A 23,753-nucleotide genomic window follows, 5' to 3' on the forward strand; every position below is an offset into this window, starting at 1 on the left:
GTGCATCAGTCGATAGTTTTTTTTCTTTAGACACAAGAATGATAAACAGATTTACCTAACATTTGTTATGTGAAGTTATATATGAGTCCTTACTAAGATAATATTAAATTGTAGAAATGATCTTATTTTATTGTTACAATAAATTATGGAACACTGGTAACATGTTTGAAGGATGTTTCTGTGTCTTCTCTTTACTTTTTACATTTATTGGTCTGCCATTATAAATACAAATACCGATTTCATCAAGGTAAAATGTAGTCCTAATGCTGACTCGGTGAGATGACGCTGTCAACAGAAACCATTGGAACAGCTGAGGGTGTATAATAAATGCTCACATAAATTTTAACAGCAGTTTATACTGTATATGTTGACCTGGGCCAGCCTGATTGCCATCGCCATCCACGGGCCTAGCTGCTTGTGTGTCTAAAATATTTTAAGGCCCAACAGTAGATGAGTCAGACACTTTTTATAGTGTGCGGCTGTATTTATACTGAGCTAGGATGCTGTGTTTATGTTCCTGTAATGTTTCTGTGTTGTGCGCAGGGCCACGCTCCAACGAGGGCAACTGTAACCAGAATAACGGAGGCTGCTCCCAGAAGTGTCAGATGGTGAGAGGACTGGTCCAGTGCACCTGTCACACTGGATACCGACTGATGGACGACGGCAAAACCTGCCAGGGTAACACTGGCTTGCTTGCTTGCGTGTGTGTGTGTGTGTGTGTGTGTGTTGGAGAGAGAGACAGCAGAGTAAAAGTGAGTGAGCAGGTTGTAGCAAGTGTTAATATTCATGACCTCTGCAGAGTTTGACAATTGGCCAGTTGCTACTTTGTGTTAAACATCTGATAGCTTCACTGACTTCCTACATGTGACAGTGCTTTAAGAATTGTTCTCAGTTTGCTACAACTCTACTCCCTCACTCCACTCATTCAACGTGCACTTCTTTTATAGCCTGAAGATGGTCTTTTGGAAATTGGTAATATAATTTACACATTAGGAACTAAACCAGTCATATAATTTGGTTAAGCTAAGCCTTTTCTTTTGCCAAGCATAGATGATTAAATTGTACAGAGAGACTCCAAGCTATCAACTGAATTAGAGGTGTCTGGGGAAAACGAATCAACAAATAAGCAACCAACCCAAAACTGAAAGTAGAATACAGATCCTGACTGAGTGAATTAAGCAAACCTATAAAAACTACAACTTTGCTCTACTTGTCCTGCCTTTAACTTCCTAAATACGGCCAGGGATTGAAGTTCATTAGTCCAGTCAGTCAGTTTTGCAATTTGTTAGCAGGGTTGTTTTCCAAAAGTATGAAGAAATTTCGCTGGAATTTCACAAGAATTTTCTCTTTGGGCTGGAAAGTTATTGATGACTGTTTGGTCTTCTTATAATCTTGGATTTCTGCCACTAGCTAAACATTTTATTTGCCAGAACTTCCAAATCATGAAGATACATTCAAATCTACTCGATGTATTTTTTCCAGCTTCCAACAGTTAGTGTGCATGCATGTTGTGAAACTGATTTAGATAAAGGCTTGAAAACTAAAATGATGTACATATGCTCCAAAAGCATCAATGAATTTTCCCTTTCTGCACAATGTGTGACATTGTTAATACTGTGGGAGATAAGACACCAACATCTATATGTCCCTCCCCTCCCTTCTTCTGTCTCTGTGGTCTGTTCCAGATGTGGATGAGTGTGCTGAAGAAGGCTACTGCAGTCAGGGCTGTACCAACACAGAGGGGGGCTTCCAGTGCTGGTGTGTTCAGGGCTACGAGCTCCGACCTGACAAGCGCAGCTGCAAAGCTCTGGGTACGAATGACTGGACTGTGTTTCATCCCTGACATGTGACCGCAGAGAGCTGTTGTGGTTTGACTTCTAATAAAAGTACAGTTGCATAGTGTTTGTACGTGTTTCAGCAGTAACTATATCCGCTGCTCTGTTGCCGGGTCTTGGACTTGCATTGAGGTCACCTCATTCGGAGGGTCTGGACTCAATTTAGATATGCTGCATAGGTAGAGGGCAGACCTGGTGCAGCAGCACATCAATCTGCTGCGGTCCAGAGTTAAATGCAGGTCAGACATGTCTGTCACACAGCTGCTGCAACCCAGACCTTTATATCCAGTCAGATTAATGCTTTGTCTCATTTAAAGTGACCTTTTGTCCTAACTGAATTTTCTTTATCTCTCTTGTGTGTAGTTACTTGCCAATTTTAACCTGCTAACCTTTGCTTCTCCTTTTCACTTTAACACACGTCAACTCCATTCACGTCCCTCTTTCTTCCTCCCTTTAGGTCCCGAGCCAGTGCTGCTGTTTGCCAACCGCATCGATATCCGTCAGGTTTTGCCACATCGCTCCGAGTACACCTTGCTGCTCAACAACCTGGAAAACGCCATCGCTCTGGACTTCCATCATAGTCTTGAACTAGTCTTCTGGTCAGATGTGACTCTGGACCGCATCATGAAAGCTAACCTCAACGGCTCCAATGTGGAGGAGGTCGTCTCCACCGGTCTGGAGAGCCCAGGTGGGTACAACAGCTAATGGGATGCAGGTTCAGATGTAGGACAACAGACTCATTTATCATGTTTCCAATTTATTGGACTCTGCTGCTTTCTGTCCAACTATACTCTGCCCCACTCTACTTCATTCATCACCTTATTCATAAATGAGTTAAGCAACATAACATCAATACTGGTGAAACTTGAAAGTCTTTGGTGCTTTCTTCTTGTCTTTTTAATTTATAGTTTCTCTCTGGTTCCTTTATTTCTAACCCTGACCCTCCTTTTCTATTTCAATCTGTGTTTTTTGTATACATATTTGTGTTCGTTACATTTTGTCTTATTCTGTCATATTTAATCTCTTTCACCACTAAATTTTCTAAAAAAACATTATTTGCTTTCTTTAAAGTTAAAAGGATCATCATCTAGCACACGTGTTGTGCATGTAGCTAGAGTCATATTAGATTTAGCTTAGCCTACCATAATCGCTTAAAACAGAGAAAAGGCTAGCCTGACAGGCTTACAACTCACCAGCTAACACACTGTATCTTATGTATTTAACTTGTCCTAGTAGTATCAGTTATGCAGTTTTTATTTCATAATCATGATTTATTCTTTCTACTGATACAGTAGTATCGTGATTCTCGCTGTACCAGAGGTTAGCTGTGATTACAGTCAGGCTACAAAGGCAAATCTGCTGCTACATCCTTTCTTGATTTTGTTTTGATTTTTTTGCTACATCATGACATTGATTTAGCTGGTTTTAAAGCTGCACTAGTGACACCACAATGTCTTGCTAGCTAAAGCGTTTGAACCTGAGAGGCAGATGATGTCTGAACAGGTTGTATGAGTCGGTTTTAGAGAAAGAAAAAAAAAAACATGGAAAGGAGTAATTTGCCTAATAGTTTTGTTTAATTGGCTTAAAAAGTCCCCATCTATATTAGTTTTTAATTGTTATGAATTCAGTTTATTTACACAGCAATTCAATTAAATTCAGTTTTATTTATACTGCGCCAAATCACAGCAACACTTGCCTCAAGGTGCTCAAGGTGTAAGGTAGTAATACATAAAGAGAAAAAAACAACAATCATATGACCCCCTATGAGTAAGCACTTTGGTAACATTGGGAAGGAAAAAATCCCTTTTAACAGGAAGAAACCTCCGGCCGTCCATCTGCCGCGACTGGTATGATATGCAAATTGGCTCAAGAGTTGGCAGTTTGTCTTGTAATTGGAAGTTTGCCGGTTCGAGTCCCGGCTCGGACAGTCTCGGTCGTTATGTCCTTGGGCAAGACCCTTCAACTACCGCCTGCTGGTGATGGCCAGAGGGGCCGATGGCGCGATATGGCAGCCTCGCTTCTGTCTGTCTGCCCCAGGGCAGCTGTGGCTACAACTGTAGCTGCCTCCACCAGTGTGTGAATGTGAGAGTGAATGAATAGTGGAATTGTAAAGCGCTTTGAGGGTCTCAAAAAGTGCTATATAAATGCAATCCATTATTATTATTGTTATTATTATTTTTCACACCATTTGGCTTCAGTCCAACAGAGGTCCTTCAACCCACTCATCAAGAAATAGTTCTGCACCTTGATCCCAGTAAATCCACAACTTTGACTTTGTTCACTGGATTTTTTTTTTTTTGAGATTTATAAAAAGAGACATTATAATAGGTGATGAAGGTTTATTAGATTAACTATTAGCAAGATGATAGATGTTCTACCAGCAGAACACTTTCAAAAATAAGAACTAACAGCTACACAAATAATTATCAGACAAAGCAAATTGAAAAAGCTAAAGAGTATGCATTGCTTGTGTCTACTTGTAACATTAGTAACAAAATATTGGTTCATACTTAAACCAAACTCAGAATGTTCTTCTCTCCTTTTAAAGGTGGACTGGCCATAGACTGGATCCATGACAAGTTATACTGGACAGACTCTGGGACGTCCCGTATTGAGGTGGCAAACCTGGATGGGACACACCGCAAAGTACTGATCTGGCAGAACATGGAGAAGCCCAGAGCCATTGCACTGCACCCCATAGAGGGGTACGAGTCCAAACACACGCACGCACATGCAGTCTATAATTCACCACAGATGTACACACACTCATATATACATATCCCCTCTGGATGTGTCCCAGTTGTAGTGTAGCAGCAGAGCAGGGATTAACGTTTGGCGGCACAGCCATACCCACAGGCAAGCATCTGTGTGGAACAAGTCTTTCATGAAAGGGGCAGCAGCTAAGTGTGTTTTCTTCCTAGCTTTCATGAGCTGCAGTGGCAAGAGAGAGTTTTGGATGAACCCCCAGAGAAATATAAAGCTAGAAAACTCATTCAGCTTATTAGGTTGCTCATTTGCATGGGATAATTGAAAATTATATTTTAAAAAAGAGTGTATCCTCCCTCTGAGCCCGGACAGAACAGATGAATGCTGATGGGGAGGACATGAATGATGAGGACAGAGGAGACTTTTCTTGTTAAATCAGGCATCTGTTGTGTCTAGAATCCTGACAGCCGTCTGCTTGCCTCTTGTCTTTAATGGACACCATGACTATCAGCTAATTTACACCCATCTAGTCTGCCGCTGTGAACAAACAAACTGAGCGTGATTGCCCCATTTTTCTTTTCAGTAAGATCTACTGGACCGACTGGGGTAACACACCTCGCATCGAGTACTCCAACATGGACGGCTCAAACCGCCGTGTCATAGCAGACACACACCTGTTCTGGCCCAACGGCCTCACCATAGACTACGCTGGCCGCCGCATGTACTGGGTGGATGCCAAGCACCATGTCATTGAGAGAGCTGACCTGGACGGACGCAACCGCAAGGCCGTCATCAGCCAAGGTACACTCCTAGTCTTGACTGTTACACACGTTTGCTGGAGCTAGCTTAGTTGCCTAAAGAGTGGGGCTGCAAAGTCAAAAGCTTTACCCAAAAATGATGGGCCTCTTGAGCAGCCTTGCTTTCAGCTCCTTACCTGTTTATTCCTGCTGTGGCTGGTTCTTCTTCCTCTGTAAGTGACCAGGTTTAAGGATGGCAACGTTTTACATTTAAGCACTTTCGAGTGACTAATTTCAGCAGTTAAGACAACATAACTGCCAAGTGTAAGTACATGTGAAGTGAAAAACACACAAATTATGTTTGGACCAGAAGCTCAACAGTAGATTCAAGCTTCAACAGATTCAAAAAGTTTTCATTTTTGCCACCAGAGTGAATAGGATCGATAATGCACAAGTCTTTAAAGGAGTTCTTCAAACTGGAATGACTCACATACTGCTCATAATTCATATGACCTCACAAGCTGCTGAAGGATTCTTTTTTCTTCTTTTTTATTAAAAGCTCTGAGAGAGGCTGGAGAAACAGAAGAGATGCTGTATGTGGTGCGCAGAGGTCTGGCTGGAATTCAGGCTCTCATTCTCAATTTTCATTAATTATCACACTCACGCTAAGAAACACACATGCGGTAAACAAAGGGATGGATGTCGGATGTAGCACGCTGATGCCTCATTACTCCATTATGCCATGTGGCGTTAATCAAAAACATATTTCCATTAAAGAGCACATGTGGTTACCGCTGAAGTGTAGACACACACACACACACACACAATCTATAAATGACGACGTAAAGCCAAATGTGTGGCTCTGTTTATGTTCTTGGTTCCAACTGAGAAGTGCATATGCACACTAAAAGTGGAGCTCTTGCAGTGTAAGCAGGCAGGGTTCTCTCTCTCTCTCTCTCTCTCTCTCTCTCTCTCTCTCTCTCACTCACTCACTCACTCACTCACTCACTCACTCCCACATGCACACACACATGCACACACACACACACACCAGCTTATTAGATTTATGGGTGGGACTCTAAAGTCCGCAAGCATTTGGACAGTCACAGTTTTATAGGACATGAGATTCAAAATTTGCTGGGTTTTTTTAATATAAAGGTTAGGCAATTTGCAGCGATTACACAACACAAGTTGAATCAGGATGAGTGCAGGTCTCAGCTGACAGTCACTTTCAATTTGGGGATTTTTTTTCCGCTGATGAACTAAAAAGTGTGGAATCAGTGATGATGAAGAGGGTTTAAGAGTTTGAAAAGAGAGAGAGAGAGTGGCAGGGGGACTGTTTGATGAGTGTGTGTGTATATGTGTGTATGTGCACACCATCAGCCCTTTGAGCTCTCCTTAATGATGTGTGCTCTCAGGATAAAAGGCTGTAATTGGCCCTGTCCTTCCTCCACAGCCTCTGTTTGCTCAGACAACACACAGGACAAAATAGGACATTTGTGTGTGTCTTTGAGTGTGTGCATGGTTACATTCTGAGCCACTACGTCAAGGAATGTTAACAAGCATTTATCTCTCTGAACCTATAGTTCTGTGTGTGTGTGTGTGTGTGTGTGTGTGTGTGTGTGTGTGTGTGTGTGTGTGTGTGTGTGTGTGTGTGTGTACACTATCTGGATTTCTGCCAGCTCCTCTGTAACTGGAATTGGAGCATAGGCGGTTGTCACGGTAATCACCACTATCCTGTCTGCACACCTGTACACCACGAGGTAGGGAACAGGAAGAGATAGGGTATTGCATACTTGTGTGCTGGTGGGGGAGTGTTTATATTTTTTGTCTGGACTCGACAAATGCACAATGCTGTATGGCAGAAGACTGGACATTTAATATACCCAATAGGGTATATGTAGGTAGACTTAAATTAAACTATGAAATAATGGCCCCTGTGGACAGCACTTTAGTTCACAGGTATGAATTAAATTTAATATCTATAGCGCTATATCACAACTACAGTAACTTCAGGGTGCTTTAAATTGTAAGGTAAAGACCCAACAGTAATGCAGAGAAAACCCCAACAGTTACCTATGAGCAAGCACTTAGGGACAATGGGAAGGAACGGTCAAGAAGAAAACTCGGGCAGAACCAGGCTCGGGAAGTCGAGCACTTCTGATATGAAGCTTTCTTTTCAGTGGAGGCACAGTATCCACAGTCATACACAGTTGTGATATAACACAACAAGATAATCGGCCTTCAGGTAGCTGCTCTACAGTGTTGACACATGGTATTGAAGACGATAACAGTGGAAGAATTGTATCATTAAATTTAGTTGCAGCACTTTCAGTAAGACATCTACTGTAAGGAAATGTATTTCCTACTGTTGTGTAATCCATCTGTGTTGATATGCATTAGTGCACATGGCAATATATGTTGCTGTCCAAGTGATGTCTTTTTAACCAATGGCCCTACTTGTTTCAGCAAGACAAACCAGATTCTGCTATAATATGGTTCAGCTTTACAGATAAAATGCATTAAAGTGGTATTCCTAATATCACTATAGCTTTTTTTGTTTGTTTGGAAAAACCTAACCCTGAAACTTCCCATCACACTATGGACCAGCGTTCTGTCCAGCCGGAGGCCTTGCTGTGTTGCTGGTGACCTATAACAGGAAGTGAGACCTATTCAGGCAAGCTGTGAGAGGAATATGAGGTGCCACGTGTGTTAAAGAGGACATAGCTGTGAAGGCTTGGTGGGATGTTTGATGCCCTGTCCTCCTGCAGCTGCTCCTGCAGCTGTCCTGGGGAGAACAAAAAAGGAGCAGGAGCAGAGATGACAAGGAATGAGCTGATCATATCAAAACAATCATTGAGATGTTGGTGACTAAGAGGAGGGAACTGGGTGTACTATTGTCTCCCTCATGTTGAGATAAGATCAGAAAACACGTTGAGCCACTATCATTTCACACACACACACCTGGACCTGTTTGAAAAGAAGAGACGAGGGCAAATGTAGAGGTGCTGTTTTATTTTATTTCATTTCTTTTGTTCAGTTTTCTTGAATAAACCTCATCGAACAGTCACACAAAACGCACCCAGATACTCTGATCCTTGTGGCTTATTATCGCTGTGATCTCGCTCCAGTTTTTGACGTTTACCACTTAACATTTCTGCTGTGCCGTACAACACTGTCATTAAACTAGCAACGCTGTTTTTAAAAGCTGTGCGCCAGCACACTCGCCACACCACTGCGGCTCTGTGTGGCAGCAGAAAGCACTTTTTCCATCCGTTCGGCGTGCCCATCCGACTGGGCTTTGCGGCTTCTGTGCTGGAGGAAGATCAAGGCTGGTGAAAGAAAAAGAACATTGATTTGGACAAGTGTGGAGGAGTCACCCTAGTGTGATGTTCCCACAGGAGACATATCTGCACAGGTTCCCCACAAATCAACTATTCGTGTAAGGAACAGAAATAGCCACAGAATTAAAGACTTGGAGCAAATTTTTCCAACCTTAATAAAAGCAGTTAGCTTTCACGTGTAAACATTAATATCAAGGAGGACTGGAACAACAAATGACACGACTGATTATCCCATTTGCATTTTCTCTTTGTTCTTTTCTCTGCTTTGACGAACTTTGAAGAGGCTTTTCTCAAACAAAGAGATGAAGCCTCGTCAAACAGCTATGCTTGAACTTTGATTTTTAAATATTCAGCCGCAGATGTTCAAGGAAAATCTTCCATTTAAGCAGTGAATCTGAGTGGTTAGTTAGAAAAAAAGGCAAGCTTTTTGTCTTATTGCCAGAGTACTTCTGTTAATACAAAAACAATGTTAAAGATGTTAAAGAGCATTTAGACATCGAGCAGGCATCGATCTCTCCTTCAGAAATCTCACACATATCCTGTCCTGGTTCAATTTTCACTTTAAAATCTGTGAGTAAAGTTTTATTGTGGACACATGAGCAAAACTAGTCTGCATCAGTCTGATCCGGTTTAATCGTGTTCTCTTACATTCAGTTTCCGGATGGAAAAGTCACATTATGTATGGAAAACCTACGAAGCGCCTCTGGTTTTGGACACTCTTGCCACAACTTAACCAACTACAGAGTGGTTTGAGGCAGTGTAATTGAAAGCAGTTCTAAAATGGGGATGATATGACATCAGCCAAGCCCACAGCTCTGATGTTTGGAGAGTTAGTGGAACAGGCCAAATGTAGCATGTGCGCTTTCCATTCTTTGTGTTAGGACTGAAACTTCATTGAATCATTACTTTGCTTATTATAAATGTGACAAACTCAGCTTCTGTGTTTGGGGGGGTTCTTTTTTCTCTCCTTTTTTTTGTTTGCATAAATGTCATTGTGGACTGTCGCCTTGCTAAACTCTGTTCTTGTCTCTCTTTAGGCCTTCCCCACCCATTTGCCATCACAGTGTTTGAGGACAGCCTCTACTGGACTGACTGGCACACCAAAAGCATCAACAGCGCTAACAAATTCACAGGAAAGAACCAAGAGATAATCCGCAACAAGCTGCACTTTCCCATGGACATCCACACACTGCACCCACAGAGGCAGCCTGCAGGTCAGTATCGGGCTGGGTCAACAGCTGGATACTCAGTCTGATGTTTGTTACATATGTACAAAACTTGAAAATGATATTTTTGTTCTCAATAAGGTTTTTGTCTGGTTAAATAAAGGCCTTATCTAGGGATGGGTTGCAGATACACAAACTAAATAGACTATTTTTCACATTTTTCTCTCTGAATTATTAGTTTTTCAGCTGACAGCTGTTTGCAACTTTCTGCAAGGTCACAAAGCAGCAGCTTGAATCAGAACAACCAATAGCATCACAGTGAAACAGCAGAAAACATTGCATTGATCTTGTATTGATTATGTTGCATTTTACCTGTGTAGGTTTTTCTCAGTTGAGACTGTTACTGCAGTTTTGGGTTCATGGATCGGACAGTAACACACAGCAGCAACAGGAAGCTGTGCTAGCTCTTTTGTACATAGCTTCAGCTTGAGTTAAAAGCAAAAGGAAGGAGTCTAGTCTAATCTCATTATATTTGGATATGTTTACTTCCCATTATTTCAGATCTGCCAGTGACTGGCTGGGAGCAATGACTCTCTTTTTAAAGTATCCAAGTTTGCAGCTTGTAGCAGTAGATGATGTGCTAAATGGTGAGCAACAAAACATCAAACACAATATCAGCATTAGAGGAAGGAAGATGAGCTAGTTGAAGGCAGAAATGGGAGACTTATCTGAGGATATCATTGCAGGCAGAAATGAAAAATTTGCCTCACACAGTGGCGAACCCCACCATAGAATGATTTGTTGCACCAGTGTCAAGACCCTGCCGTGAACCGGCCAGTTGATGTGTGTTTTTCATCAGCATGATAGCAAAGACTTTGCTAACAAACCGTGTTGAACTTGACGTCCAGCCAAGAGAAAGTTTTTGTTAACGTGCTGATAAAATACTGCAGCAGCCCGACACTAACATGAACTGTGAGCTGCCTCCGTGCTGGCAGGGGGAGGTCAGGCACTTTTAGACAAGATTTAGTCAAGTCATGTGAGTTCATGTCTGATCAGAACAAAAGAAAAGCCGACTCAGAACCTAAGTGAACAGAGCCCACACGCTGTGACCTTTTAATGAAAGAGGAGGCAGACATTTTTGGAAGTGTGACTATTTGTTTTGTTGCCCTGGGTTTGAGGAGAAAGTGGATTTGAGGGGTTTTTATTTTTTGAACCACTTTACATGTGATATACTGAGTTGTGTCTGCCTGTCTCTTCTCTAGGTGGCAGGAACCGCTGTGGCACCAACAATGGAGGCTGCAGCCACCTGTGTCTCCCCAGCAACAAGACGTACACCTGTGCTTGTCCCACCGGCTTCAAGAAGGTGGACAGTTACAGCTGTGCCACTGGTGAGTTCCTCCACTGTTTGTTGTGGAAAGTACAGAAATACTGCTAATATTATATTATTATAATTAATATTATATTAATATTATAGTAGTTTTTAGCGGCATCTATTCATACTAAAGTCATTTTTAATAGCCAATAATTTGGAATCTTAAATTAAAAACAAAAAAAAAAAGCTCTGTCTTCTGTTTTGACTAATGAACCGTGTGTTCACACTAATGAAGAGAAAATAATCCTGTAACACATGGTTAATCTGATCAGCCCCACGATTAAGGTGTAGGCTGTCAGAGGAATCAAAATTTCAGATGAAAAATGCCTGTGCAGACAATTATAAGACACCTACTGCATGTAAAGTGAGATCTCATTTAGGGAACATTTAAAGTGAGTTCAAGTGCATGTTATGGTTGAGCAGCTGAAGAAAATTTGAGCTAAAATGCAGCGTTTTCATTTTTTTCCCCACTGTAAAGTCATGCTGCTTGAAATTGAATAAAAAGTATTCTCATGACTCTGTTTAATTATGTTAATGCAGAGGGTGTGATTTGTGATATTAATCAGTGGTTACATGTCTTTGTGGTAGAGCTGTTTTACTGTGTTTAATGCTGACCCCACTGTTGAACCTAGAAGACTGACAGAAGACCTTTGGTCTTTAATCAGGTCTTGACAAGTTCCTGCTTTTTGCCCGAAGGACGGACATCCGACGAATCAGCTTCGACACAGAGGACATGTCCGATGATGTCATTCCTCTGGCTGACGTGCGTAATGCCGTGGCGCTGGACTGGGACTCCAAAGACGGCTACATCTACTGGACAGACGTCACCACCGACTCCATCAACAGAGCACTGTGGAACGGCACCAAGCAGGAGGTCAGTGATACCTGGAGGTTGACTGAACTCAGTACTGCAGTCTCGTCATTTCTCATCTGGCCCATACTTAAAAAAGGAGCAGAGGAGGACGGCAGCAGATTTAGGTTTATACATTACTGCCATCTACTGGGACTGAGGTGAAAGAGCAGCAGCTGGTCATCCTCTGTAGAATGTAGGAGCCTTCAGCACATTCATAACTCACTGCTGCAGGTTTACTACAGAATAACATAAAACAGACATGAAAATATTGCCATCAAAGCAGTAAACAGTAACTGTCAGCATGGATCTGAGCTGATCTTTTTCTTTTTCTTTTTAAAACAGGTGGTGGTGGAAACCAGTCTGGAAAGTCCAGCAGGTTTAGCAATTGACTGGGTGACCAACAAGCTCTACTGGACTGATGCTGGTAAAAAGTCTCATTTCATGTATTCTGACATAAAATATCATTTTATATCCATTTTCTTCATTGACCAGCTCAGCAGGGAGTGCTCCTCAATTTAACCTGCTCGTGTTTTTGGGTGTCAGGTACTGATCGTATCGAGGTTTCTAATGCCAATGGGAGCATGCGGACTGTCCTGATATGGGAGAACCTGGACCGACCGCGGGACATTGTAGTTGATCCGATCGGAGGGTAAGATGATGACATTTAAACAGAAACAGCTTGTGAACCTGGACAACACATGGAGTTCTAACTTGTTCCTTCTTTCTCCTCAGCTTCATGTACTGGACTGACTGGGGGGCCAACCCAAAGATCGAGCGTGCGGGAATGGACGCCTCCAACCGAATTGTCATCATTTCATCCAATCTGACGTGGCCCAATGGGCTCGCCATTGACTATGAGACCAAACGCCTGTACTGGGCCGATGCTGGCATGAAAACTATTGAATATGGCAACTTTGATGGTTCTGACAGACAGGTAAGGTGTTAGGTTTTTTCTGAGAAAACATTTGAAGTACGAAAATGTGTCAAGTCTTGTTTGTGTGTGTGTGTGTGTGTGTGTGTGTGTGTGTGTGTGTGTGTGTGTGTGTGTGTGTGTGTGTGATTATGCCTGTTCAGACATGTTCTAAAAGAGCTCATCAGACCTCTGCTGTTGTTTTTGCACACAGGTTTTGATTGGGACTCAGCTGCCTCACCCCTTTGGCTTAACTGTACATGAGGACAAGCTGTACTGGACAGACTGGCAATCCAAGAGCATTCAAAGCGCTGACAAGCTCACCGGGTTGGGGCGCCACACACTGGCTGAAAACCTAGAGAATCTAATGGACATCCATATGTTCCATCGACACCGTGAGACAGGTGTGTGTCTGTCCACTAAAGCATAGAGTTTTGTGTGTGTGAAGGAGAATTGGACTTGCAGCTTTAAACAGATATTTACAACCACAGTGTTGAATACTGTTAAACCTCTAGCTCAAGGGCGTAGATTTGGTTTTGGCATTGCTGGGGACGGATGATTCAACCACCAAACCCTGCCGTTTCTTTTTTTTTTTTTTTCCTTTTTGTCTTTGCTTCTTGATAAAAAAAAAGGGAGAAATATATTTGCCTACATATGCTATTCTACATGCTTTTAAGCCATTTAAAATTACAATTCATAGTTTTATATGTGAATTATATAATGTTAAATTACTATTAAACAAATGACTGACTAAAGTATTTTAGGCTTTAGTTTACTTCCACATTCCATATAAATCAGGTATCATACAAAAATAAAAATAGCTTCAAATACAGTCATGACAATAAAAGAATATGACTTTAAGGACAACATTACTTCAGTTATAGTACACCAACATCTCTAACACATTAGCACTAAGGGAACACTGAATGACCTGGTGGTTTTTGTCCATAAAGCTACTCGTCTAAGATTACCACAAAGTAACAGATCTCTCAGCAAAATTATGCAACATTTTAGCCACACTATTGCCCCGATCAAATCAGTGAGCTGGGATTTTTTATTCTAAACATGGACTACTGTTACAGCAACAGACATGGACTACTGGTGACCCACACAACAACTCAGTGTCCACTATGTGAAGGAGCCGAACACATGCCTTCTCCTCTCGTTAACTGAGATAAACTGCTGGCCTATTTGTTTTACATCTATACTGTCTAGTCTCTCCTGGTGGAAATGGCATACAGCAGCATTGTTTAATCTCATTTGAGTCATTGTTGACCTTAGCCATCTTTTTAATCTTCTGAGATCACTGAAGTATCTTTCATCCTAAGTACATGCGTTTTATCCTCAGACTAAAATTATTACTATGTGCTTGATGTGCGTCACCTTTGGCCCTGGCTCTTCCCCTCTGACTGCACTAGGACATATTGCTACCTGATAAAATAACACATTGATTCGTGCCATATAAAAAGTGAGACATGTCAATTCAGATTCTTTGTCAAATATACACTAATGAATCAATTAACATCAGCAGCCTAACAATTGTTATGATGATAAATACTAGTTAATCTATAGCACCAAATCATCAGTAAGTCACCTGTGACCTCGCCTCGTCACCTCTGTCCGAGCTACAACATGGCAGAGCTGCCTCTACGTTATTCAAAGCCTAGCATAGCCTGTAACGTTATTATGACGGACACATTTTATGAGTGAACTTGAATTTAAGTGACTTACAGGTTTCTTTGAAAAATACTTTCTTATATCCAGGTTCTTTTTGCAGCCATCCTCCTCTCCTCCTTGCAGGTCCTCGCAGCGCAGGCTTGCCGCTGCTAAAACTAAACAGAGCTCCCTGAAAAGCACAGCCAATCACATTGGCCATATTTGTCACATGATATAGGACTCCAGTAGAGTATGTAATTTAACTCTTTCTGCACCGCTGGGTGAATGAGACGGTGACAGATCGTTTTTTTCTTTCTATCGGGTTTGTTTTTCTTTACTCGAACAGATCAAATTATTGGTGGGGACAATTTACTAATCGCTGGATATTGGTGGGGACATGTCCCTTCTGTCCATGCCAAATCTACGCCCCTGCTCTAGCTAATTGATGGAATTTGTAGGAAGCCAAATGGGACTGCAGGGTGCCGACTTGTGAGCCAGCCTTGTTCTTTTAGCGTTAGCTAAAGCAGCCAAAGTGCAAAGCAGGGCGAGCCAGTCAGATGTCAAAAGCCACATCACGTTTTTCAAGTGTAAAACATCTTTTCATTATAAAGGCACAAAGGTATAAAGGCTGCAGTGTGTACACAGCAAAAATACAAATAAAAATATGTATCTTACACAAAGGAAGCTCTTCTCTCTGATGTGTGCTGGCTTTTCTCTGAGCTCACATCCAATATATCTACTGACACTAGGGAATTACAGGTAAACTGAACCCAGATCATTGGCTGAGAGAACAGAGCCTGTGAAGCCTGTCTGATTTCGGTGATGTATTTGGCTCTGTTGGGTGGCTAGAAGGGTTTTTCTGTTTGTTTCCCCAATGTTGTTGTGGGTTTCTCTCTCTCTCTCTCTCTCTCTCTCCCCCCCCCCCCCCCCCCCCCCCCCCCCCCCCACACACACACAAATTCTTTCATGCATCTCCCATTCATTGCTTTCAAGCTGACTTAGAAAGTAGGACAGGAAGTGACCCGAGTCTGTTTGCCTCTCCACCTGTAGTGCATAACCCGTGTGCGGTGAATAATGGAGGCTGCAGCCACCTCTGTCTCCTGGCGCCTGCTCCCAAAGCCTCCAGCTGTGCCTGCCCCACTGGCATCAACCTGCAGACGGATGGAAAGACCTGCACACCTGGTATAAAACAAACTCTGTTTACATCTCAGTAACATTTAGTAAAAAACAAAACAAAAAAAAGAACGACACTTCACAGTTTAAAAGTTTAACATGTACAAGCGTGTGTTAAGATCTTACAATGTGTTCTGTCTGAAACAAATGCTTTAAACAACATGTCCATCTCAAAGGGAAATCCGATAAGGAAAATCAATTTTTAAAGGACCGAGAAGATAAAAGTATGTCAGCCGCTTTTTGTGTTGCGACAGGAAGACGCTGTGATATGTGATCCTTTTGTGTGCAGGCATGAGCAGCTTCCTGATATTTGCACGTAGGACTGACATCAGGATGGTTTCTCTGGACATCCCCTACTATGCTGATGTGGTTTTGGCCATCAATAGCACCATGAAAAATACTATTGCCATTGGTGTTGACCCCAAAGAAGGTTTGTATGTCTTCTTAATTTTTTTTGTTTCATAAATATAACCGATGTAGGAATAAAGTCCTCAGCTGTGTGTATGTGTTTGCATGTGTGGCACCTCATGCAGGAAAAGTCTACTGGTCTGACAGTACGCTGAAGAAAATCAGCAGAGCCAACATCAATGGAATATCACACGAAGACATCATATCTACAGGTGAAGGATGGCTTACATGTATAAAGTCTTGTGACTCCGCCTCGTCAGAGTGTCATGACTTCATCTCTCACTGTCTCACTGTAGGGCTGATGACGACTGATGGTTTAGCAGTGGATGCTGTTGGCAGGAAGATCTACTGGACGGATACAGGAACCAACCGCATCGAGGTAGCCAACCTGGACGGCTCCATGAGGAAGGTTTTGGTCTGGCAAAATCTTGACAGCCCTCGAGCAATCGCCCTCTACCACGAGATGGGGTGAGCCTGATAGTTTGACGGCCTTGTATAGTCAATTAAAGCAAATCTCTGGTTGTTCTATGTTACTTCATCTTCTGTGTTCTCTTTATCTTCCCGTCCTCCAGATATATGTACTGGACAGACTGGGGAGAGCATGCTAAGCTGGAGCGCTCAGCGATGGATGGCTCAGACCGTGTGGTGCTCATCAATAACAACTTGGGCTGGCCTAATGGCCTGGCCATTGATATGGCTGGCTCTCAATTACTGTGGGCTGATGCACACACTGAGGTGATTAAATGCTTCCAAGAATAAAATAAAGTGGATACAAGTCACAGTTAAAGATTTAAAAGCTAATAATGCTGTTTTCTAAGATGTAAAAGCTTTGAGCATGAAAGCGTCAGACGTTATGAAGTCATGGTGGTGATCCCACATGTGGTACTGGTCCTCTGCAGCGCATTGAAGCGTCTGACCTCAATGGGCAGAACCGCCGCACCCTTGTGACTCCAGTCCAACACCCGTATGGTTTAACCCTGCTGGGGTCCCACATCTACTGGACCGACTGGCAGAGCCGAAGCATCCAGCGAGCCGACAAGAACTCTGGGGCCAACACCATCACAGTGCGAGCCAACCTGCCAGGCCTGATGGACATCCAGGCTGTAGACAGGGAGAAGCCACTCGGTGAGTCTGGAGGACGGGAAGTGGAGGTCACATTAAAGATCTTTATGATTCCTTGACTTCTGACTTTTTGAATTTTTCTCAACTCACATGGTGATTGAACAATGTCAACATACAAAGTGTGCATGTGCGTCTTCCTGTTTTAAGTGCGCTCCTGTCTCTTTGCACTAATTCGTCACCCTGTGTCCTTTTAAGGCTTTAATAAGTGCGGGAGAAGGAACGGAGGTTGCACACACCTGTGCCTTCCTCGTCCCAACGGCACTTCCTGCGCCTGTCCCACTGGGATTCTGCTCAAGGGAGATGGTAGGTCATGTGACGATTCTCCGGAGACATACCTGCTCTTCTCCAACCGCGTGAGCGTGCGCAGAATCTCTCTGGACACCAATGACCACACTGACATACACGTCCCGGTGCTCGAGCTGCACAACGTCATCTCGTTAGACTATGACAGCGTTGATGGGAAACTTTACTACACCGATGTCACCCTGGATGTTATAAGGTGCAAATGCTAATTTTTGAGATATTAATTTTGTAAAGCACACATTTTGAATAAAGTTCGCCACTGTGCCACTGGTTGTGCACAATAAAGTTGAAGTAGCCCCTTATCATACAACGTCCAACATTAACTTGTTTTTCAGGCGCGCTAACCTGGATGGCAGTGGCATGGAGACGGTGATCAGCCAGGGCCTGAAGACTACAGATGGACTCGCTGTGGACTGGGTTGCCAGAAACATGTACTGGACCGACACCGGGCGCAACACCATTGAGGTGGCCCGCCTGGATGGAACTAGCCGCAAAGTCCTAGTCAACAACAGCTTGGATGAACCCCGAGCTATTGCAGTGTTTCCAAGCAAAGGGTAAGAGAGAGGAGTGCACTGGGCTTCACTGACAAACAAAAGGTTATGTTTGGTCTCCGTAGCTCTTAAAGTCAGAAATAGACTGCACTGAAATAGGCAGACAAACAGGCTGACTGTCAGCACGAGGTTTTTATTGTTGTACACTGAAGAATCACATAGTTGCAGAATTGTTTGTACCATAGAAAGACATGAGCTTATCAGGCTCACCTCGCCTCTGCAGGTTTCTGTTCTGGACTGACTGGGGCCACATCGCGAAGATTGAGCGATCTCACCTGGACGGCTCAGACCGGAAGGTTCTGATCAATACAGACCTGGGTTGGCCCAACGGCCTAACACTAGACTACGACACACGAAGGTTAGCTGAAGCATGACTGAGATATCTGTATGTCCTGTAAATGACTTTAAAGTTTATTATTGTGTAAGAATTCTGCAATAACTGGTAATGAATCCTGCAGGATCTTCTGGGTAGATGCCCACTTGGACAGAATCGAGAGTTCTGACCTGAATGGGAAGCTGCGTCAGGTCCTCATCAGCCCGGTGTCCCACCCATTCGCCCTCACACAGGTACCTCCAGCCCCCCCCCCTCTCCTCTTCACCCTCAGCTGTCATATGCTAGGCTGACCCTTTTCTTCCCTGGCTGCCTTCTCCAATCACCCGCTCTTTCACTCATGAGCTCACCGTGTGATTCTCTCCATCTTTCAGCTCATACTGAACCCATTCGACGTAACCATTTCTTCTACTTCGCTTTCACTCTGACCCTCATTTTTCTTCTTCCCCCCTTCCCTTTCTTCCTCTCGCCCCCTTCTCCTTGTCCGTGTATTTTTCCTCCCCCTCTCTTCTTCTCCCTCGTTTCCCCAGTCGAAGCCGGTGTCCTCCCCTCTAACTCCTTTCTCCCGACTCTCGCAGCAAGACCGCTGGATCTACTGGACGGACTGGCAGACTAAGTCCATCCAGCGGGTGGACAAACACACTGGCCGTAACAAGGAAACCGTGCTGGCCAACGTGGAAGGCCTCATGGACATTATAGTGGTATCTCCTAACAGACAGACAGGTAAGGAGGCTTTTTCTCCTGACAACTCCATCTGACGGGGAAGAGGCCAAAGGTGTCTCTGTTTATTACCTTTTGCTGAAGGAGCCAAAGCTACTGTGGATTTATGAAATATTGTCAGTGCTAGATAATTGGTCTGTCAATATGACGTTCACGTGGTTTGCTTGTGCGAGTAAGATAACCCTTTCTCCAGCATGGCAAGAAATCTGATTCTTGTTGATAAGGCTGATGGATTTCTTTCAGCCCGTTTAGTATAATCAGATAAAACAGATAAATTATTTTACTTGACACAGATTCTGGTAATTGGGTTGGATTGCATTTTAATTTCATCACTGTGCTGTTACTTGATGCCATCATAACTAAAAGCTCTCAGTTCTAACCTGATAAATGGACCAAAGTAACGGAGGAAACGCTCATTATTTTCAATTATGTTCAGTTAGTTTGAGCTGAACATAAATGTGAACGTCCCCTCTCCTTCCCTTTAGGTACTAACCTCTGTGGGATCAATAACGGCGGTTGCACTCACCTTTGCTTTGCCAAGACCAACAGTTTTGTATGCGCCTGCCCTGATGAACCAGACGGGCGACCGTGCTCCACAAGTAAGTGTTCTCTGTAATTTATCAGCCTGTACCAGTTAAAAAGTTTTAACTGAACTTTTTAACTGAAAACGGTAAAAAGTCACAAATAGGTTTTATATAGCAGAAGAACACTAAAATGGGCAGCACGGTGGTTAGCACTGTTGCCGCACAGCAAGAAGGTCCTGAGTTCAATTCCACCATCAGGCCGGGGTCTTTCTGTGTGGAGTTTGCATGTTCTCCCCGTGTTTGCGTGGGTTCTCTCCGGGTACTCCGGCTTCCTCCCACCGTCCAAAGACATGCAGCTTGTGGGGACAGGTTAATTGATTAATCCAAATTGTCACTAGGTGTGAATGTGCGAGTGAATGTGAGTGTGAATGGTTGTCTGTCCCTGTGTGTTAGCCCTGCGACAGACTGGCGACCTGTCCAGGGTGTACCCCGCCTTTCGCCCTATGACAGCTGGGATAGGCTCCAGCACCCCCCGCAACCCTGAAAAGGATAAGCGGAAGCGAATGGATGGATGGATGGAAGAACACTAAAATGACAAACCAAGAAATGCCCACTCAGGCCCTTGTTCCTCGTGCTTTGATCAGTTTCAGGTTACATCCCCACCTCTCCTGCCAGAGGGCCCAGCAGCACTCCTGTCCCTAACAAGATCCCTAAAGCTCCCACAGACATCCCACAGAGAGGACCCTCACTGGTCAAGTAAGTCTGTTGTGTTCATTAAATGGTTCACATTCTAGATCCAAACTGTGTTTGATCTAAATGAAATTGTCCCACTAATGAACACAGTTGTAGACTTGTCGATCTACCATGTTGGCATTTTAACTTTGGAATACAATGGATCTGTTTTGTGTACTTGTTTCTGCCTTACACATTTTTAGAATCCACAGAATCTGAAAGATTTAATGTTAATACACAGTTGTAAATATAGCAAAGTTGTTACAAATCATATGAAGTCCTCTGTGTTGCAGTCTATGGTAAATTAATATTTATTTTCCTCCTTATCGTTACAGCTGCACTGACAAGAACCTAAACATAGAGGGGTGTATGAACACTGTGGTGACAGCTCCTCACGGTCAGTACACCGAGACATTCACAAAGTCTGCCTACAGGGAAAAGAGAAAAGCTAGGCATCACTCTTTCTGCGAGATACAGTACATCCAGGTTGAGTTTACGCTTGAGCTTGGTTCAAAGACTGGCAGCTCACAAAGGCTGCTAGCATAGCTGTGCGACTAGTATAAAGTACACCTCTGAACAGGATCTTGACACAGATTATTGTTTAAGGACTCAGAACAGAAATGTAAATGTAATGTGTTTGTAGACAAAGATGGTTGTAGCTGTTGGTTAACAGCCAGCTAGCTAATGTTAAAACAGCTCTTAAGCTAGGCTAATAGTTTCTCCCCCTACTCAGAGTTGGACATCAGTAATGTTTGAATGTGGGACTTAAATAATATATCATTCGCATCAACCAAAGACCAGTTATGACTGTGAAGGTGAATAAAAATGTAAGATATAAGAACACAAAAAACGGCAATAAAGAGCTACTTTTGCTTTAAAGCTATTCAGTGATAAGCGTTGGCTATTTTTACTAAATGAAATTACTTCTCAAGACAAACATCGCAGACATACAGTTATGTCTGAAAGACTTAAAATAATATTCAATAACCATCTCAAGCTCGTTTCTCACTGGGTATTATGGGGTTAGCTGGGTTAATGACTGACCTGCAATGTTTGTGTAAAACTTTGTAGCAAATCAGTTTAAGCAAAGCCTGTTAACCACCCCTGTAATGTGTCCTGTCTGTTGTAGGAGAGGGACTTCATGTCAGCTATGTTATCGGTGGGGTTCTGACCATTCTGGCGATTCTGATCCTCATTGCCGCTTTGATCATTTACAGGTCAGTGTCCTGCACAACATTGCTTAAAAAGAATGTTTAATTACCTACATTTGACGCAGAGGATAGGTAAACCTGTAAATTAAATTAAATTGTAATTGCTCTTATTGTCTTATTTTTGATCAACAGACACAAAAAGTCAAAGTTTGCTGACCCAGGAGTGAGCAATCTGACCTACAGTAACCCCTCGTACCGGACGTCCACACAAGAGGTCAAGATCGAGGCATCTCAGAAGCCTCCAATATACAACCAGCTTCGATATAAGAAAGAGGTAACGAACGGTCCGCAATCTGTGAGAAGTTGAAAAGGACACATAATGGATTTAACATGAATCCATGGTATTTGCATAGGATGATCACAGACTGTATTGTGTCTAAGCACAGAGACAAATCCCTTTACTGTTTGTCTCTGTGAATAGAATGATTGTAACATGTGACACGAGTAGGTCACAGACACCAGCACTCATCTTCTCCTCCCCTCCTTTCTCTCCCTCACCGCAGCTCTCTCACCCCTACAACTCCCTCTCTCCCTTTATCTTTTGACCCACTTGTCCTGTGGAGAGGTAGTTACACAGCATGAAGGAGTCGTGTAATTCTAAACCGTCTCTTTGTTTTACTTCTGCCTTTCACAGCATGTCGCCTGAAAAATCTTAATGAATAACCTCCTTCTTTGGATGTAGTTTCAGAGCTCTGTGATCAGCAGCATGATGATTTTTATCCTACTGAGTGACTGTGTTGTGAAATTGACACTGAAACTGGCAACAAAGCCAAATGTGTGGGTGGATTTTGTTAAAGGTGCTACATGTATCAATAGTAACATTAAGTACACAGTGTGTCAAGCTGACAGCAGTTGTTCGGCTCATACTGTATTTCCCATAGAGCCTGCTGGTAATTTACAAGTAAAAAGGTTATTTCTTAGTAAAAAATAAATCTAAAACTAGCAGCAGCTTCCAGTATTCATCAATCTTTTTGCTTTGGAAAAGTATGCACCAACTTGTTTTTATTCTGTAAAACAGTCCAGATTTTTGTTTCTTCTAATTACGTACTTGTAGCACCTTATTCTAAAAATGTATGTAGAAATGTGTAAAAAACAAAGCAAAAAAAAAGCTAAATCCAGGAGCAAGCGGAGCTCCTGCAGCATGAATTTTGTGGGTTTGAACGTGACACTTTGTTCTGGAGTGTTCTCTGACTTATCCCTGAGGTTTGTCCACCTTTTAACAGGCTGAGAGCTTTCTGCCTGATGTTAATACATTTTAATTAAAAAGAAAAAGAGCAAAGCGTTAGCATTAAAGATGAAAGAAAGAAGCATGACTTGACACATCAAAGGTGGATGATCTCTCTGAACTGCCGACGCAGAGTCAATCACTAATAGTGTTGTTGTTGTCCAGGGGGGAGTGGACGGAGGCTACACCAAGGAGAAGATCCGCATCGTGGAGGGCGTGTGCCTCCTGTCCAATGATGAGCTTTACTGGGACGACCTGAAACAGATCAAGCCGTCCCGAGGCGGGCTGCACACCTGCATGCGCACAGACACCGTGTCCCTGCAGGCCAGCAGCGCTTCGCTAGACGACGGCGAGACGGAGCAGCTCCTCCAGGAGGAGGCGTCTGAATGCTCGTCCATAACCACCCTGACCCCTTCTGCCATCACCCCGCAGCGTCACGCCCAGCACAGCCTGCCCGACACCGGCTGGGTCTCCGTACGCAAGCCCTCCACCGAGAGCGAAGTGTGAAGGAGGCCCTCTGTGCTTTATCTTGACCATCATTACCTAATATACACATGCAGTCACCTGTATTTAGAGCTGGTACAAACACACAAAGATGAATAGGTACAGAACACAGTAACAGCTGCATATGTAAACTAATGGTACATATCAACCTGGTTAGACACAACTAAGCTACAAAACACACATGTCCTGTCTTTAAAATTGGGGCTCCGTCCTACTTGTCCACACGTGCAGTGCAGTATCCTCAGTGCTGCTGCCTCGAGGCAAAAATGGAGCGTGCTGGAATAAGAAAAACAAAGGACTCTGGGGAGGAAGTGAACAGAGAGACACAAGCGTTAACGTGGAACCTTTTTTTTCTTTTTTCTTTTAAGGA

General features: G+C 43.2%; 1 protein-coding gene across 2 annotated transcripts in view; it reads left to right on the plus strand.

Moving 5' to 3' along the window:
- The window catches only part of lrp4 (low density lipoprotein receptor-related protein 4), a 106,957-nt gene extending 83,204 nt beyond the window's left edge, over nt 1-23,753 (plus strand). Inside the window, exons 10-38 of one of the 2 annotated variants that reach the window (XM_082535156.1) lie at nt 544-678; nt 1,686-1,811; nt 2,293-2,523; nt 4,384-4,540; nt 5,125-5,342; nt 9,660-9,836; nt 11,051-11,176; nt 11,826-12,034; nt 12,356-12,437; nt 12,557-12,662; nt 12,746-12,947; nt 13,138-13,327; nt 15,630-15,761; nt 16,042-16,182; nt 16,286-16,372; nt 16,457-16,628; nt 16,733-16,895; nt 17,060-17,285; nt 17,478-17,781; nt 17,921-18,139; nt 18,360-18,494; nt 18,595-18,703; nt 18,998-19,190; nt 19,673-19,786; nt 20,356-20,467; nt 20,779-20,840; nt 21,573-21,660; nt 21,787-21,928; nt 23,045-23,753. In XM_082535156.1, coding sequence (XP_082391282.1) covers nt 544-678; nt 1,686-1,811; nt 2,293-2,523; nt 4,384-4,540; nt 5,125-5,342; nt 9,660-9,836; nt 11,051-11,176; nt 11,826-12,034; nt 12,356-12,437; nt 12,557-12,662; nt 12,746-12,947; nt 13,138-13,327; nt 15,630-15,761; nt 16,042-16,182; nt 16,286-16,372; nt 16,457-16,628; nt 16,733-16,895; nt 17,060-17,285; nt 17,478-17,781; nt 17,921-18,139; nt 18,360-18,494; nt 18,595-18,703; nt 18,998-19,190; nt 19,673-19,786; nt 20,356-20,467; nt 20,779-20,840; nt 21,573-21,660; nt 21,787-21,928; nt 23,045-23,386 — 4,700 coding nt within the window. In that variant the 3' untranslated portion in view covers nt 23,387-23,753. The remainder of the gene's footprint in view (nt 1-543; nt 679-1,685; nt 1,812-2,292; nt 2,524-4,383; nt 4,541-5,124; nt 5,343-9,659; nt 9,837-11,050; nt 11,177-11,825; nt 12,035-12,355; nt 12,438-12,556; nt 12,663-12,745; nt 12,948-13,137; nt 13,328-15,629; nt 15,762-16,041; nt 16,183-16,285; nt 16,373-16,456; nt 16,629-16,732; nt 16,896-17,059; nt 17,286-17,477; nt 17,782-17,920; nt 18,140-18,359; nt 18,495-18,594; nt 18,704-18,997; nt 19,191-19,672; nt 19,787-20,355; nt 20,468-20,778; nt 20,841-21,572; nt 21,661-21,786; nt 21,929-23,044) is intronic. The other variant, XM_082535157.1, reaches the window with a different exon arrangement.

The sequence above is a fragment of the Aulonocara stuartgranti genome, assembly GCF_965226115.1.
Source record: "Aulonocara stuartgranti genome assembly, chromosome: 1".
Lineage (NCBI taxonomy): Eukaryota > Metazoa > Chordata > Actinopteri > Cichliformes > Cichlidae > Aulonocara > Aulonocara stuartgranti.